This window comes from Vipera ursinii (genome assembly GCF_947247035.1).
Source record: "Vipera ursinii genome assembly, chromosome: 2".
NCBI classification, from domain to species: Eukaryota; Metazoa; Chordata; class Lepidosauria; order Squamata; family Viperidae; genus Vipera; species Vipera ursinii.
This window is the reverse complement of record NC_139513.1, coordinates 114,623,124-114,640,462: the sequence shown is the minus strand read 5'-3', so window position 1 is coordinate 114,640,462 and position 17,339 is coordinate 114,623,124. Positions and strand designations below refer to the sequence as shown.

The 17,339-nt window shown below is 39.8% G+C and overlaps 1 protein-coding gene across 2 annotated transcripts in view; it reads right to left on the bottom strand.

Moving 5' to 3' along the window:
• The window catches only part of B3GNTL1 (UDP-GlcNAc:betaGal beta-1,3-N-acetylglucosaminyltransferase like 1), a 169,165-nt gene that overhangs the window by 32,404 nt on the left and 119,422 nt on the right, over positions 1–17,339 (bottom strand). For both annotated transcript variants that reach the window (XR_014491416.1, XM_083354415.1), the window contains exon 9: positions 3,442–3,577. Coding sequence is in view for 1 of the 2 variants with exons in the window: in XM_083354415.1 (XP_083210541.1) it covers positions 3,442–3,577 (136 nt within the window). In the remaining variant the exon portion in view is untranslated. The remainder of the gene's footprint in view (positions 1–3,441; positions 3,578–17,339) is intronic.

Genomic DNA, 17,339 nt, shown 5'->3' with positions numbered 1-17,339 from the left:
GGGACATAGTAACAAGAGCAAGAATGATAAAACATACTTAGACATTCTAAGGAACAGAAAGTTTGGAGAATAAAGAAAAATAAGTTTACTAGTCTGCTTCTTAGAGGAAGAGAAGTGGTTTTGTGCACCTATTCTGAGAGGAAATTTTAGGCATAAAGCTGTATCATATATGGTTGAACACTGTGAAGTGTTACTACCAGTTTATACTACTTTGATAAGACCACACTTGGAATACTGCATCCAGTTTGATGCAAAAATGATGTTGAGACTCTAGAAAGAGTTCAGAGAAGAACAACAAAGAGCAATAAACATTGAGGCGAAAACATATGAATGGCTGCAGGAACTGGGTATGTCTAATTTAATGAAAAGAAGGACTATGGGTGACATGATAGCAGCCTTCCAATATTTAAGGGCCTGTCAGAAAGGAGAGGGTCAACCTATTTTCCAAAGCACCTGAGGGAAGGATTAAGAAGTAATAGATTGAAATTTATGAAGGAAACATCCAATCTAGAACTAAGGAGAAATTCCTGAACAATTAGAACAATTAATCAGTGGAATGACTTGCCTCCAGAAGTTGTGGTTCTCCATCACTGGAGGTCTTTAGGAAGAGATTGGACAGTCATTTCTCTGACATGGTATACGGTCTCCAGCTTGAGCAGAAGGTTGGACTAGAAGATCTCCAAGGTCCTTTTCAACTTACGGGAGCACCTGCTGCCGGCGTCAACTTCCCTTCGTCCTGTGCGCTCCCACAGAGAGGGCCTCCTCAGGGTGCTGTTGGTCAGGGACTGCCGGCTGGCGGCCCCCAGGGGGAAAGCATTCTCTGTGGGCGCGCCAGCCCTTTGGAATTAATTGCCTGTTGAGCTCCGGTTGGCTCCCGACCTTCGCTCTTTCCGCCGTGAACTGAAGACCTGGTTGTTTGAACAGGCCGGCCTGGACTAAGGGGTTGGGTTTATTTTTAACCCAAAATTAATTTAATTTTACTTTTAACTTTTGTACATTGTATTTTATTGCCCTGTACACTGCCCTGAGTCCTTTGGGAGAAGGGCGGTATAGAAATTCAATAAATAATAATAATAATAATAATAATAATAATAATAATAATAATAATAATAATAATAATAATAATAACTCTGTTAGTCTGTGTTCTATATTTCTACTAGATCCTGGATTTTTCTGATAATTTAATACTCTGCTGATATTCTAGCTAAAAAGCTACAAGGAAAGCATTCTCTTAATATCAGTGTAGTAAATCAGAGGTCCCCAACCTTTTAGGCACCAGGGACCGGTGCTGTGGAGAAAGGTTTTTCAATGGATCAGAGGGAGTGTGGTTTTGCGTACTGCCTGCATCCCGCGAAGGTGGCTTTGCTTGTGTGGCCCGGTTGCTGGCATGCTGCGGACTGGTGCTGGTCCACGGACTGAGTGTTGGGGACCCGAGGTAGGTAAAATGAGGACCCAGATTGTTGGGGGCAATAAGCTGACTTTGTAAAAATGCTGCTTGGGGGGGCGAAAGCCCTAATAAGCAGGCATATACATAGAATGAAGGCTATTGCTAAGCACATTGTGCTTTAGATTGTAAGCCACCCTGAGTCTTCGGAGAAGGGTGGGATATAAATGGGAATTAAAAAAAAATATCAGCCATAACTGAGAAAAGTGAGGCAGGCACAAACATCTTTTCTCAGATTGTTACAAAATAACAAACTGTACTGACTGGGCTAATATTTCCAGCTCTTTTTTTCAATTGCCTAGCAAGGCAAAAAAGAAACAACTTTAATTGCAACCTTGATATTCTGGCCCACAGTGTTGCCTAAGAAAATGTTATGGAAAGGTCAGCTTAGATGACATGATGGCAGTGTTCCAATATCTAAGGGTTTGCCACAAAGAAGAAGGAATCAACCTACTCTCCAAACACCTGAAGGCAGGACAAGAAGCAATGGATGGAAACTAGTCAAGGAGAGAAGCAACCTAGATCTAAGGAGAAATTTCCTGACAGTTAAAACAATAAGTGGAACAACCTGCCTCCAGAAGCTGTGAATGCTCCAACACTGGAGGTTTTTAAGAAGAGACTGGACAACCATTTGTCTGGAATGATATAGGATTTCCTACCTAAGCAGGGGGGTGGACTAGATAGAAGACCTCCAAGGTCCCTTCCAACTCTGTTATTCTTTTCTGTTCTGCTCTGCCCTACTACATAAATAAATATCCTTAAACATAAGACAGTGCTATGGGAATTAGGTGTTTAGCAGAGTGACAACATGGGGGAAGAAACGTCATGAGGGGAGAAATCGAAAGAGTTTATGTCCAGGATGTGAGGAGTCTGTAGATATTTTCTCAACCCTCTTTCTGGTTCATGAAATATAAGGTCCTCAATGAAAGGCAGGTTGCAATTTTTTTCCTATAGTCCTAACTATCCATTGAAGTCTGTACTTGTACTGTTTGGTTGCTGTACCAAACCAGAGTTATAAAACTGTCTGCATTGTTATAAAATGCACAACAACTGGTCAGGAATCACTACATCTGCTGAAAATCAGCTTAAGAAAACTGCTTCGATTCATACTCATGGCCACATTCAACTGATCAGGGAAAGGCTTCACAAATAATGAACTGCAAAAGAAACCTCAGGGACTGATTGCTGTTTTTCATTTCTGAAGTCTCTTTTCCTTGACTGAAGTCTGAAACTATGGCCCACCGCTGTGAAACAATTTCATCACATGATAAACGACAGCATTCAGGGGATTTTACAAAGCATATTGCCCAACAATGGAAGAAAACGATGACATTTCCATAGCAACAAACAATTTTGCAAACTGCACTCCAGTGATTAAGATGACTCAACATTTTGGAGTGGAAAAGTCTGTCAGCTGTAAAAGAAATAATCATCTGCATATGTCCGGCAGTCAAGCTTCTTTTATGGACAATAATCTGTTTACTATTTTATTTACAGTTAAAGAAGGTGGTCTTAAACTACTCAACAAGATTCATAAATCTGAGTTTGTATGCAACACTTATGGAGTGTAAGACAAAATGCTAATCAAACCACAGTTTTTCTTTTCTAAAAAAAAGAAGACAATGATCTTTCCTTTGCAAAAACATTATGTGAACAATAGCTATTTTGAAACACCTTTGATATATATTAAGGTAGAATAGAAACCTCTCTCTATATCTATTTCTTAACAAATTCCCTTCCATACACTGCCTTGGGACATATCAGTAGCTTCCAAGGGCTATTATTTATAATTTAACTTCTATAGCATAGAGCTAACACAATAAAGTATGGAATGAATAAAATCTAGTAACAGCCCCTTTTCTCAATTCACAAGTCGCTATTTTTCTCAAAGCAGATGAAACAATAAGTGAAATACATGACAAATAATGTATAGTGTTACAGCATTACAGTTTTCCCAAATATTGAGCAAATATTGAAATATATTTGTTCAAACTTACTTTGTTCTGATTAGCTGGAGATAAACTTCTAAAAAGTTTTCTGCCCTGTTTGCCAGCATTCCAAATGGTGAAAGATGTCCAATGTCTAAGAATTCTCTCCTCTAGAAACAAGACTCTGTGTGCCCAGATGGTTTTCCTGAGCATTGTACAAAACAAAGAAAAAAAAAACAAGATTCAACATTATTTTGACACAGTGCAGTCCAAAAGAGGCTCAATTAGAAAACATGTTGTTAGAATCGTTGAAGACTTAGGAGGTCTTATGCATTTCTAAAATAAAAGAGTTGAAATCTGACACAGAGGAAATATTCTGCTGTACTATTAAATGTAGTGTGAGTGGATAAGTAACACTCTTAAAATGTACCTCAGGAAATGTTCAGATCATGCTGTTTTGAATGTAATTTTGCAATAAAAAACATTCATACATACTATGTATGTGTGTGTTGTATATGTATGTATATATGTGTATATATATACTTATGTCTATCTGTATATCGCCCAGATAAAATATTTGTATACTGCATTTATTTGCTTTTACAAGTAAAATAGATGGTCAAGCAGTAAGTGGAACAACTTAAACTTTGCCTTCCCAAAATTTGAAAATTAAGGAATTAGGCAGGTTTATTTTTTTCACTTGATGTATTTGTCATCATTCTGTTTAGAACAGGGCTTTTCAACCTTTTCACCCATTGTACCACTTTTAGGATATGGCAACATCCGAGTACCACCAGTCACCTAGCAAGGGGTCAAAAACTTGATGAACAAAAAAAAAAAGGAAAAAAGTGATGAAGTACAGGTAGTCCTTGACTTACAACAATTCGCTTAGTGTCTGTTCGAAGTTACAATGGCACTGAAAAAAGTGTCCCCCAAGCCATAGCTGAGCAAGACAGCTGTCTGCCCGCCTGGCGGCACTTTTCCTCCTGACCGAGGTTTTCATTGTTGTGAGCATTTCTGTTAAGGATTGGCAGTGGGGATGGGGGGGTGCTTGGTTTTTATTCCCCCCGTCTGCTGGGTGGTTGCAGCAGGTTTTGGTCACTTCACATGACCCTCGGACACTGTGCCCGTCATAAATATGTTGCCAAGCATCTGAATGTAAATCACAAGACCCTGGAGATGCTGCAACATTCCAGCTGATCGGCGCTTCTTCTTGGCTCAGCAGAAGCACCAGGATCAGCGCCGAGCTCCAGCTGGAGCCTGGCGCTGATCCTGGCATTTCCGCTGAGCCCTGAGAGCCCCAAAGAAGCGCTGATCCTGGCGCTTCCGCTGAGCCCTGACAGCCCTGCAGCTCCAGCCGTCTCTCACTCAGGCTTGTGCAGTGCTGTCACCGGTTCAGCTCATTCCCCTCCTCTGCTACCACTTTTCTAGGGAGGTTGCGTACCACCTGCCAGGTGCCAATGTATCACTGGTGGTACCCGTACCACTGGTTGAAAAGCCCTGGTTTAGATGAACACTGAAGACTACTTGCTTGCTACTTGCTATGTTTTTAATTGTATTTCCTTTTTTTCTTTGTATTTTATCATACGAAGATATGGTCAGAAGCATAATCAATCGAGTGTTTTACATTTACATCACTTTACAGGATTATCAGTTAAAAATGTAAATAGATACAGCCCTATTACACGTGTAAAAAACATTGCTCAAGTTTTTGCTGCTGGTCATCACCAATATTACATTGTCACCTGAGTAGCTGAGCAGGCTTCCCCAATGTATCACTTTTTGATATTTGACAAATCGTTTGTAATGTTCAATAAACAAAACAGCATAATTTTTTACATTTGACAGTCTTAAATCTCAGTAGCATGGCAATAATCAATATTCTCAGCACTTTTGTATGACAATTAAAATTAGTTTCTCTTTCTTGCTACGAACACTTGAAAGATACACAGAGATCTCTTTATCATAAATAAAACACTGACAATATAAAAGCCAAAAACAATATGCAGGACATTAGAAAGTTCATTAGTGAAATTATGACCTTGACACTACTGTTAAATTTTAAGTTTAATAGTAAATTCCACAAACCAGCAGATGTCTTTTTATTCAAGTGTGTTTTTATTCAAGTATGTTTTTATGTCTGAACTTTCAAAATAAAATTCCATTATGTCATATATAAATATATGATAACATAAGCAAATGCTTAGACCTATCTGAATTGTTGAAGCCATATGGTTTTGGAACTGTAACAAGGAAACATCTGCAAAGCCAGAGAATAGGCCAGGATTATCAATTTTAACTACCCCCAACAAATTCGGGTGTGTGTGTCTTTCTTCTTTTTTTTGCATTTAGTTCCTTTCAACAAACCTCATAAAATCAGTTTTGTTTGGCTTTCAATAACTTTCTTGTTTTGTTTGGGCTCCTTTCACACCATCTTAAAGATCTCTTTATCATAATTACATTTTATTTATTTTCTTAAGTAATCATTCCCGTAATAAGTGCAATATTTCAAAATGATATTGTCTAGAGTGACAAAAAAAAACCACATCAGAATTTACACCAACAGTTTACACCAAATATTCCTCATTATACCCAACTAAAATTCCATATAAAAATTAGCAATAATTGCTAATTGGTAGGTATAAAAAAATTACATCCAATCAGGTTAAAAGTTGCATACCAAAATTTCACGTTGATTCCGATAGTCTCAATGTACGACCACAACTGAAACCAAAATTTCTGTTGCTAAGTGAGACAGCTGTTAAATGAATTTTGCCCCATTTTACGACCTTTCTTGCCACAGTTGTTAAGTGAATCACCGCAGTTCTTCAGTTAGTAACACAGGTTGTTAAGTGAATCTGGCTTCCCCATTGACTTTGCTTGTCAGACAGTCACAAAAGGGGATCACATGACCCCAGGACACTGCAACCGTCATAAATATGAGTCAGTTGCCAAGCATCTGAATTTTGTCATTGTAGCTTTGAATGGTCACCAAATGAATTGTTGTAAGTCAAAGACTAGCTGTATTTAATAGCCCTACCTTCATTAATACATTTTGTTCAATAAGATCTCAAAAATTAATTTATTTTGCAGCAGATATCCAACTTTCCCCATCTTTGCAACCTCCCAGCCAGCAGGGCTGTTGATTATGCTAATCTGGGAAACAAGGGAATGTTGTGACCCTAACATCTCCAGAGTGACAGGCTAGTAGAAACTATTTTATAATCTTTAGCTAGTTGATAAACTTTAACCAACAGTTTTTTTGAATTGAGTTTTTAGTGTAATTCAGCATTTCTTTGGGCGTATCTTTATTCCTACTGACTGAAATGGAAGATTAAGCAAAGCTTTTCTGTCCCGTGTCTAAATCTGTCCTATGTCCTACAGTCCTACGAAGATTTGCCTAGCCTCAATGTGTTGTTTTTCCAAAGTTACTGGACTCAGGCTACAAAGGCCTTAGCTGTCACTGAAAGAGACAGTTATGGCTGGTTCTCTACCCAAATTTTCATGCTAGTCACCTTGACCAGTTAGATGATCTCTAATCTCTAATTTGTTGTGGGAAAACTCTTAAGACTGTAGAGTTGGAGCTGCCTGAATAATTCGCTCAGGATTTCACAGTCTCCATGAAAGCCAGGGATATCTCCCAAAATTGTCATTGAGTTAACATATAACTCATTGACATATAATTCTTTTGCTCATTCTCCATCCCCTACCTTTTTCCCGATTATCTTCATTCCCGCCTCTACCACTGTTCTTTGGTAAGACTATCCATACTGTTGTTGATTCTCCCCCGTTCACTAACTTCTATTCTCTCTCTTGCCCACCACCACCACTCTCTAGCATCTTCTATACTGATGTACCCTGTTGTCACCAAGACTCTGGAATTTTAACTATATTCCAGCATATCCTCTGCCCTGAAATATGTGAAGTGCCTACTATTACATATTTTAGATGCTTGTTGAAGATTATCTTTCCAAGCAATCTTCCCGTGTATAAATGCTGGATAAGCTTTGCTTTTGTTTCCTTTTCCCATTGATTTTTTTAACAAATATTTAAAAATATTGGTTTTATTATTGTACTTGATTTACATTTATTGCAAATCCTTCTGAGATGTGCTTGTGTACAAAGCAAGTATTTAAAAAATACAACAATATGCGGAAAAATAAAAAAAAATCTAATAAAGCAGGTATTTGGTGTTGCAAAGCATTCCAATCACTAGAGGTTTCTTTATTGTAGATAAAGAAACAGAAGGCTGCAGTGATACTCTAAAATAAAACTCTTCAAATAAGCAGAAACAGCAAGCTGGCTGTTTGTGGTCAGAAAAAAAGGGGTGATGGCAGATTGCTTTAATTCATTGGGGCTCCACCAGCACCAAAATCAGGGCCAAAATTTTCTTTAAGAGATTTTTAAAAAGCTAACTGATTTTTTTCTTATTATTTATTACATTTTATCAATGTATGAAAATTTATCCACAATTAAAAATCAAAGTAAGTTTTTTTTAAGACACTGTGCACCATTACTTAACATCTATTACTTCTATTCCATTTTATTTTGAAGATGGTCTTCTGTATAACTGGATGTAGGACTATTCTATATATGAAGCTGATCAAGAGCAAATAACTAATCATTAAATGCAATGACAGCACTAACTGTGGTGGTGCAGTGGTTAGAATGTAGTAGTGCAGGCTAACTCACTGCTCATTATAGGAGTCCAATTCTGAGCAGCTCAAGGTTGACTCAGCCTTCCATTCTTCCGAGGTCAGTAAAATGAGGACCCAGATTGTGGGGGGCAGTATGCTGACTATGTAAACCGCTTAGAGAGGGCTGTAAAGCACTGTGAAGCGGTATAGAAGTCTAAGTGCTATTGCTAACAATGATGTGTTTGAAAAAAAGATATACAGAATTGGGTCTTGGACTGTAAGTTGTTTTAGAAATTCAAGAAATTCCTAGTAACATTTAAAGTACGATAAAAACAGAATACTTGGAAGAAGGGAATTAACTTGAAGAGAAATATAGAAAGGAGAAAGAAGAGTAGCTCCCTTGTTTCCTGAACTATCTCTAGATGCCCCCCAAAAATGGGATAAATAGTAAAAGAACATTTTTCTGATGATTGTTTGAAATCTTTTGAAAGGTATCGTATCTGGCTGCTCACAGATAGAATCAAAACGCTGGAAGGATAAAACAGAACTCTTACGTCCCTACATTATACAACTGAAGCTTGTCCAGGATTATGAAATAGGGTCTCTACTGGAAGTATCTGTAAGAAATGGAAAAGACAGTATTTCTATCACCATAAGAGCAACAAAGACATGCCTAAGCTAGCTTACTTACTCTTGTCAAGATTCTTTGATTCTTAACAGAAATTTCCTCGTTGTTTAAAATTTAGTTCTGCCTTAACAAAAGATTGTGGCTTTTGCCAAACTTCTTGATGTGGGAAAATGGGAATTGGGACAAGACCAAGTAATCAAATTGTTTGACTGTTCACCTACAATAAAATTTGTGTAGTAGTCTCCTCTCCAGAGACAAAAGTCTAATTATTATACTATTGGCTAGCCAAGCTTATTAAAAATTATTTCTTAGTAATTCACCTCTATTTAGTTCTCATTATTATCTGTTCAAGTGAATATCTGAATAGTACTTTTAAGGAACAATCTGCACCAAGCACTACTACTGCAGGCAAAAAGCAGCTGGAGAAAGCAGCACAGACTAATGAAAAAGGTCTTCTCCCTGTGCCACAGTCCTAATCAGCATGAGAGCTGCCAGGGATAGCTTGTTATCATGAAAATATAGCCTACGTTCTGATTAGATTGTAAACTCAATGTTCCCATAGAGAGTAGTTTGGCCCTTAAGGAATTTGGTTCCTGTACTGAAGCCTAAATGAGCTGAGGTAAGGAAGAAAATATGTATCTAAATTTACATTCTGGGTCTCACATGCTCTTTTCTGCAAGGGTTAAGCCAGAAAGTCTGCACCATGAAGCTTTCTTTATCTTGGGAATATTTTTGTAGCTTCAGGTTGTGTCATAAGGACAAACAGTGGGTGGATCTTCGGTTCATGCAGAGAAGTGTGTGACTGAGCCTTCAGGCTAATTACATGATAATTACAGATGTGAGTTCTGTGAAAACCTGTAATGACTGCATCTTAATGTTACTAATATTGGTAAAATATGTAGCTTAAGGAGCGTCAAATGATCTGGGGCTTTCCCCTTAGGGTTTCCGGTTCACCTAGGTTGTCTTGTACACTGAGAGCTGTTCCCAGGCCAGTAGCTGGGATTCCTGCCTTGGGGGATAAGGGAATGCCATTTTCCCAGACTCCCAGAGCCAACACAGGTGCAAGGAACTGCAGCAACTTGCAAGCAGCAATTAAGGATCTGTTCGAAATAATATGAAACTAAAAGCAGTTCTTAAAAAGTTACATAAACCACCTCCAGAGAAGATTCTCACTGGTTAATTTCAATTTTCACACGAATTTCTTAGCTAGAAGCAACATCAGTGTGTTATGAGGACCAGTTGGGAGTGCCAAACTGGGGTTCCACAGCTCATAATCCTGATGAAAAATAACTTTACATTGTACTAAAAGGATAAAATTTCTTCGCAAGCCCCTGAAATTCTTGTATTGTTTTCTAACCAGTCAGATCAGAACACACTTTTATTATATTTGTTGGTTTATTATACTGACTTTTTTGTAGTGAAATCACATCAAAATTAAAAATATGAATATGATCCCCCATCCCACTTTATAAATGGTACTGGAAAAATAAGGGCATATGCCCCATCAAATCATCTTACTAACAAAATACTCAAAAGCAGTTGGGAATGGAATGCAAAGAAAGGGAATTAAATCTTCTCTTGTGATTACTAATCAAATAAAAACTCTCCATTGATAATCCAAACTCTACCTTGGCACCAACCTAATTTTAAGGTACAAGCACTCCAATTAAAAACCTAGAAAAAGATGGTTATATTTTAATAAATATATTCCAGAATCAAAGTTTTCTTAATTATGTTGTTTAGACTATTTAGAAAACCTATAACATGTTTCAAACGTTTCAAATTTAAATTTCTCCTCCAATAAATACCAGCATTGATATACAATGTGGAAAACACAATTATACATTTATTTTTAATTCATGGCTTTAATTCCTCAGCATGTAACAACTTACTAATAAAATAACCACAGCTGTAGGAAAGGAAAAGAAGGTTCAGTAAAGGCCCTACAATTATTATTGTAATGATAATATTATATACGGTATATATATATATATATATATATATATATATATATATATATATGTATGTATGTATGTATGTATGTATGTATGTATATATGTATATATGTATATGTGTATATGTGTATATGTGTATATGTGTATATATATATATATATATATATATATATATATATATATATATATATATATATATATATATATATATATATATATATATAGACAATTATACAGATAAAATATAATGTAATATACATTATAATGGTAATAATGGAGAGTCAGTTTGTCTAGTGGTTAAAACACCAGGCCAGAAAACAGGACACTGAGTTCTAGTCCCATCTTGGACATGAAAGTCAACTTGTGACTTTGGGTCAGTCACCCTTTGTCTGCTTAACCCATCTCACAAGGCTGTTCTTTTGTGGAAAATAGAAGCAGGAGTATTTATGAAAAATAATAAAGATGGACTATAAATTTTACAAAAACTAGATTTATCTGAAAACAATAAAATGCCAGTCTATTTACTGTGCTTGGTGACCCTCAAAGTCCAAATATGTTATTGGGTAGGCTAAAATATATTTTCAATATTACTACGTGACAATATTAAAATATTTGTAAGCAGGCAGCAAAATTTATGATTGCGTTGTTTCCATTAATTATATCCATACTACTTTAGTTAGATTCTATTGTAGGCGGTAAGGTCTGCCCCTCCTAGTGTTGCTGCTGGATACTGGCTGCCCATCAGGGCGGTGCTGAGCTGAACACAGACCAAACCAACATCAGGTCCAGGTGACAAGCCGGTCGGTCTGTTTTTTGTCGCAACCAATGGATCTAAAGCTATCTCTGTCAAAATACAGGCATGACCCGGATGCTGCATTTGATCGTGCAAGATGGCATTCAACGATCTGAAAAGCGGGCCCTGTACCTGTGGGAATAACACTAGGACACAGGTAGGCAACCTTGGCTCTTTTATGACTCATGGACTTCAACTGCCAAAATTCCTGAGCCAGCCATGCCAAGGTTGCCTACCCCTGCACTAGGAAGATGATGAATGCGTTAGATTCTGTCATCACAAATGCAGTTTAACAGGATATCCTTAAGCCTCTAGCACAGGAGATTACAAAAGAGAGGCTTTTTCCTTCTTCACATATCCTTTTTGCCTTTCATTAATCTATTCTGTAGGACAAATTAATCATGGGAATTCCCAGAGGGGCAAAAACAATAATTTATTCCTACATTTAAATGTTGCAAATGTATAAAACGTAACTCCCAAACTAGCCAATAAGTCATTAATTTCTTTTCCTCTTGCAATGGGAATTGCAAACTCAGATAAATACTACTAGATTGATAAATTAGATAAATTTAAATGTGTGGCATGTTGGCTCTGACAAAGTATGATTAGAACACTGATAACTTAGGCTGATTGCTATCTTTGCTAAAAATATTAGATGGTACACCTTTCTTCAAACAATCTATATTCTTTAGTAATTGTCATCAAGATTAATTTCTGACGATGCATGTACTAAAAGACAGATTGTTTAAATATGATTTCAGAGGACTACAATACCTAAATTTCAATCTTAAATCATATATTCCAAATAATTGATTTCAAGTAATATGTTTCTCTTTCAAATTCCAAATCAGTTTTAGCCAAATCTGTTTTACCTTTATTTAGGGTACTTGCACAGATGTCACTGTTGGAGGTAAATGATTTCAAATGAGTACTATCAATAAAAGAAATTAGCTGAACATTAGCTATGTGAATCTGCCTTCAAAGACAAAAGCAGAGCACTTCAGCACCACACCTGTTATGAAATCTGAAAATTCCTGTACAAGGTTGCCTTCAGGCATCTGTAAGGATTTCTAGGGAAAACTGCTTGCCTATAGATATAAATGGATATAATTCAAATAACTGAGTCAAGTGCAGTAAAGCTCCACACTGTTCTTTTTTTAAAAAAGCATTATTAAAAGTTAAAATTAAAAATAGTAAAACTAATACAAACTTAAAAAAAGAAAAGGAAAAAAAGTGCAGACAAGAAAACAATAGAAAGGAAATTTGAAAGAAAGAAAAAAATAATATGGTAAAGAATATAAAGAACTGAATTCTCCATCACAAGTATAAACAATTTAGTAAATTGTCATTTCTCTTAAAATACAACAAATAATCTCTTCTTTCCATATTTTATGCAAGCATTCTAAATAAATCTATTGGGAGTGAATTACTTTAAACATTTTGGGGCTAAAATGGTCAAAAAGGGAAATGCCCTCCTTGCTTTCAAGCAAACCACTAATTCTAAAACAGAGAGAAACTTTATCAGAGCAAACAGCCAGTGATTCTGTCCAGCCTTTTTGACCAGCCTTTTTCAATTGAACTATTACTAGGCAAACCTAGTAATGATTCCAGCTTCCACCCTTCAATTATTATGAATCCTGACTTATAAGAGAATGAAGACTGTGAATGTTAATGCATTTTTGAAATTTGTTCAGGTCAGACAAGAGAAAGTTTAGGTGATACCCTCAAATTCTATCTCCCAATGGTGGGACAAAAATTATCAGTGAGGTATTAAAAATAACCAGTCAACCACAAGAAAGAACTAATGCCATGATCTACAGTCTCTACCAGATGTTGTTGTTGTTTTTTTTGCTCAAAACAGCAGCTCAGCTTTCTGACTTCTTACCCTGTGTTTGTAATGTACATCATTGTAGACCAGTCAGTCCTTCCAATTCTGTGGAGATACCTTTTCTGTTTTTGGGGGGGTTTTTTAGATATCTGAAAGCTAGATATATGAACCTTGGCTCAATTAGGCATCTGAGATTCATGGGCGTAACCGTCTATATAATTAAACCTCTAGAATTAAACCTTCCTGATCTAGTAGATTAGTATGAGTGTTTCCCTCACAGGCTTGTTATGAGGGGAAGAGAATGCTACTCTATATGTTACTACTATCTCCTGAGAAAAGGTAGGATACAAACCTAGCAAATAAATACAATAAATAGGCCACTGATCAGTACAAAGAATAATTTTATCCTGAAATCAGTGACTCAGTGGAAATACTCAATGGAAATAAGGTAAAGGTAAAGGTTCCCCCACACATGCGTGCTAGTCGTTTCCAACTCTAGGGGCCGGTGCTCATCTCCGTTTCAAAGCCAAAGAGCCAGCGCTTGTCCGAGGATGTCTCCGTGGTCATGGCCAGCATGACTAGACGCCAAAAGCGCACAGAGCGCTGTTACCTTACCACCGTGGTGGTCCCTATTTTTCTACTTGTATTTTTACGTGCTTTCAAACTGCTAGGTTGGCAGAAGCTGGGATGAGTAACAGGCGCTCACTCTGTTACATGGCACTCGGGATTCGACCCGCCAAACTGCCGACCTTCTGATCGACAAGCTCAGCGTCCTAACCCACTGAGCCACCGCGTCCTTTCAATGGAAATACAACAGCATTAAACAGGCATCAGTCAACACAGTGGTGAAAAGAGCACATAATCATTTGTTTTAGGTTTCACAGTCTTTTTTTTTGTTATCAAAGAACAACAGGACATGTAGATAAAATTGGGACTGGGGTTCTGAACATCTGAGAAACCTAAAAGTCTCTGCACAGACCTGTCTTGGCCCTTTTCATTATCGGAACCAAGTTAGGAAGAGGGAACAATCTGAATCACAGTGTGGCTTTTTTATACACTATTCCCCCCCCCACACACACACAGTTAGAAGGGAAAAGTAAAAGTTTCTCAGATAGAATAAAGACTTCAATAAAAGGCATGACTTAATACTTAATACTTGCCATGCTAGTATTCCTTTTAGGTCAAGGGCTCCATCCCTGAAATGTGTACAATTGTCATCTTATGTAATTAGACTTGAATGTTTCAAGAATTGTATTACTAACACAGAATAATCAACATTCAATATTTTTGCCTTACATTGGGGAAATATTTTTCCCCAAAATTGAAATATGTTATCCATTTCAGAGCTGATAAACATGGGAGGGAACAAGGGAAAGAGGGGGAGAAAGAAAGAAATAATGGAAGCTTTGTATTTGTCTGTGGACAGAACCCATCTGAAATTGCTTTGTGCCATTTTCACATTCTACAAGTATGCTGTAATCCAGGGGGTCTGTGCCATACTGTCTTGTAAAATGGACTTAACAGCTTCATGCTAATTCATAACAAATCCATTTCCAATAAAACATTTTTTCCCACAGAAGGAAAAATTGTCTTCCAAATAGTTTGAAATATCATTAGAAAAGGTTGCAAAAATTCTAACAATCATACTCCAGCACAGATTTATTCGCTCTCAGGGGTGCCCCCCCTTCCTGGGTGCTACCCGCCTGTTCCTTTATTTCTCCTCTTGATGACGGGCCTAATTGTTGGGACCCTGAGAGATGGTTGGGTAGGGACAGGAACCTCTTGTATAAATTTAAGAAGAGGCTCCTGGTTTGTTTTTTATCGAAATATTTTATTAGGTTAGGGAGGGGAGAGGGTTTGCGGTCTTGGTTGGATTTTGGGGGGTGTCCACCATCCGTTGTTCAGGCCAGGCCTGGAATAGAGCACAGTCGGATAGGGCTTGGGCTGGTTGCCTCCGGGGCCCCGGAGCGGGGTGTGGGACTACCTATTCCCACGACGTTAGGGAATGGCAGCAGGTGTTCGAACAGAGGGCCGTATCAACATTCGGGAGTGTGTCCCCGCTGTCTTCAAGCGGTGATGCGCTCCGACCCTCTGGTTTTGTCCCGTGGTCCCGGGAACGGGGATGAGCAGCCACCTGAGCTCAGGCTTGTGTATTTTAACGCCAGGTCCGTAGTTAATAAGGCCCCTCTCATCCGTGATTTGGTTGAGGAGGAGCGTGCGGACCTGGCTTGCATCACGGAGACTTGGTTGGGCCCAGAGGGTGGGGTCCCTTTGGTTGATCTCTGCCCACCGGGTGCTACACCGGCCCCGGGCTCAAGGTAGGGGCGGGGGTGTGGCGGTAGCTATCAGGGAGACCTTATGTCCGCGGGAGACCACCGTTCCTCAGATAGTCGGGTGTGAGTCTCTCTTTTTGAGATTTGGTCCGGGGGCGCAGTTGGGCTTGCTGCTGGTGTACTTTTTGCATAGTCGCGGAGTGGCAGCCCTGCCTGAGCTACTCGATGTCCTCTCTGGGTTGGTGATTGAGTTCCCCAAACTCATAGTTTTGGGTGACTTCAATCTACCATCCCTGGGGGGATCATCTGAGTTAGCTCGGGAGTTCATGGCTTCCATGACGGCCATGGACCTGACGCAAGTAATTCAGGGCCCGACTCATGGGGGGGGTCACACGCTTGATTTGATTTTTCTATCTGGCCGGTGGTTTGATGATCTTGGTGGGGGCTCTCCATTTATTATGCCCCTGTCATGGACCGATCATTACCTCCTGCGGCTGGTCTTCCGTTTTGCCACCCCCCGCCGTGGGGGTACGGAGCCAACCAGATGGTACCACCCCAGGCGCTTAATGGATCCTGACAGGTTCCAGGCAGCGCTGGGGTCCCCACCTGCCTCCGTTGCTCACAACTCGGCAGAGGCCCTAGTGGAAGCCTGGGAAAGGGTGGCCACTGAGGCACTTGACCAAGTTGTACCCTTGCGGCCCCTGACCCGGTGCAGATCCCAACGAGCTCCGTGGTTCTCTACGGAGCTCCGGGAGATGAAGCGTCAGAAACGGGGCCTAGAGAGCTGTTGGAGGTCCAGCCGATCCGAATCCGACCGGTTGCGACTAAGAACCTTTATTAGGTCTTATCTCGCAGCGATGAGGGCGGCGAGGTGTAATTACTTCTCTACCCTCATCGCGTCCGCAGATAATCGCCCGGCCGCCCTGTTTAGGGTGACTCGCTCCCTCCTGAATCAGGAGGTGAGGGAAGAACCCTTGCAGGGTCGTGCCGAGGAGTTTAGCCAGCATCTGTCGGACAAAATTGCTCGGATCCGGACCGGTTTGGACTCCGACTGGGCAGAGTCTGACGGTGAGAACATGGGTGGTCTTGTCGATGTCATCTGGGAGGAGTTCGATCCTGTGACTCTGGAAAAGGTGGACAGGATTATGGGGAGGCTGAGCTCCACCACGTGTTTATTGGACCCGTGCCCCTCCTGGCTGGTTTATTTGGCTTGGGAGGGGACACGAGGCTGGCTTCAGGCAGTGATAACTGCTTCTTTGAGCGAGGATAGTTTTCCCGCCGCCTTGAAGGAGGCGGTGGTGAGACCCCTCCTCAAGAAGCCTGCCCTGGACCCAGCTGTTTTAAACAACTATCGTCCGGTCTCCAACCTTCGCTTTCTTGTGAAGGTTGTTGAGAGTGTGGTGGCGCAGCAGCTTCCTTTGTTCCTGGAGGAAGCTGATTATCTAAACCCGTACCAATCGGGCTTCAGGCCCGGGTACAGCACGGAGACGGCATTGGTCGCACTGCTGAATGATCTCTGGCAGGCTCGGGACAGGGGTTGCTCCTCTGTCCTAGTCCTATTAGACCTCTCAGCGGCTTTTGATACCATCGACCATGGTATCTTATTGCGGCGTCTTCGGGGATTGGGAATGGGAGGCACCGTCTTACGGTGGTTCTCCTCCTACCTCTTGGGACATTCGCAGTCGGTGTTGGCAGGACGGCAGAGGTCGGCCTCGAGGCCTCTCATTTGCAGAGTTCCTCAGGGGTCGGTCCTCTCGCCTCTCCTGTTCAACATCTACATGAAACCGCTGGGTGAGATCATTCGTGGTTTTGGGGTTGGGTATCATCAATATGCTGATGATACCCAGCTTTTT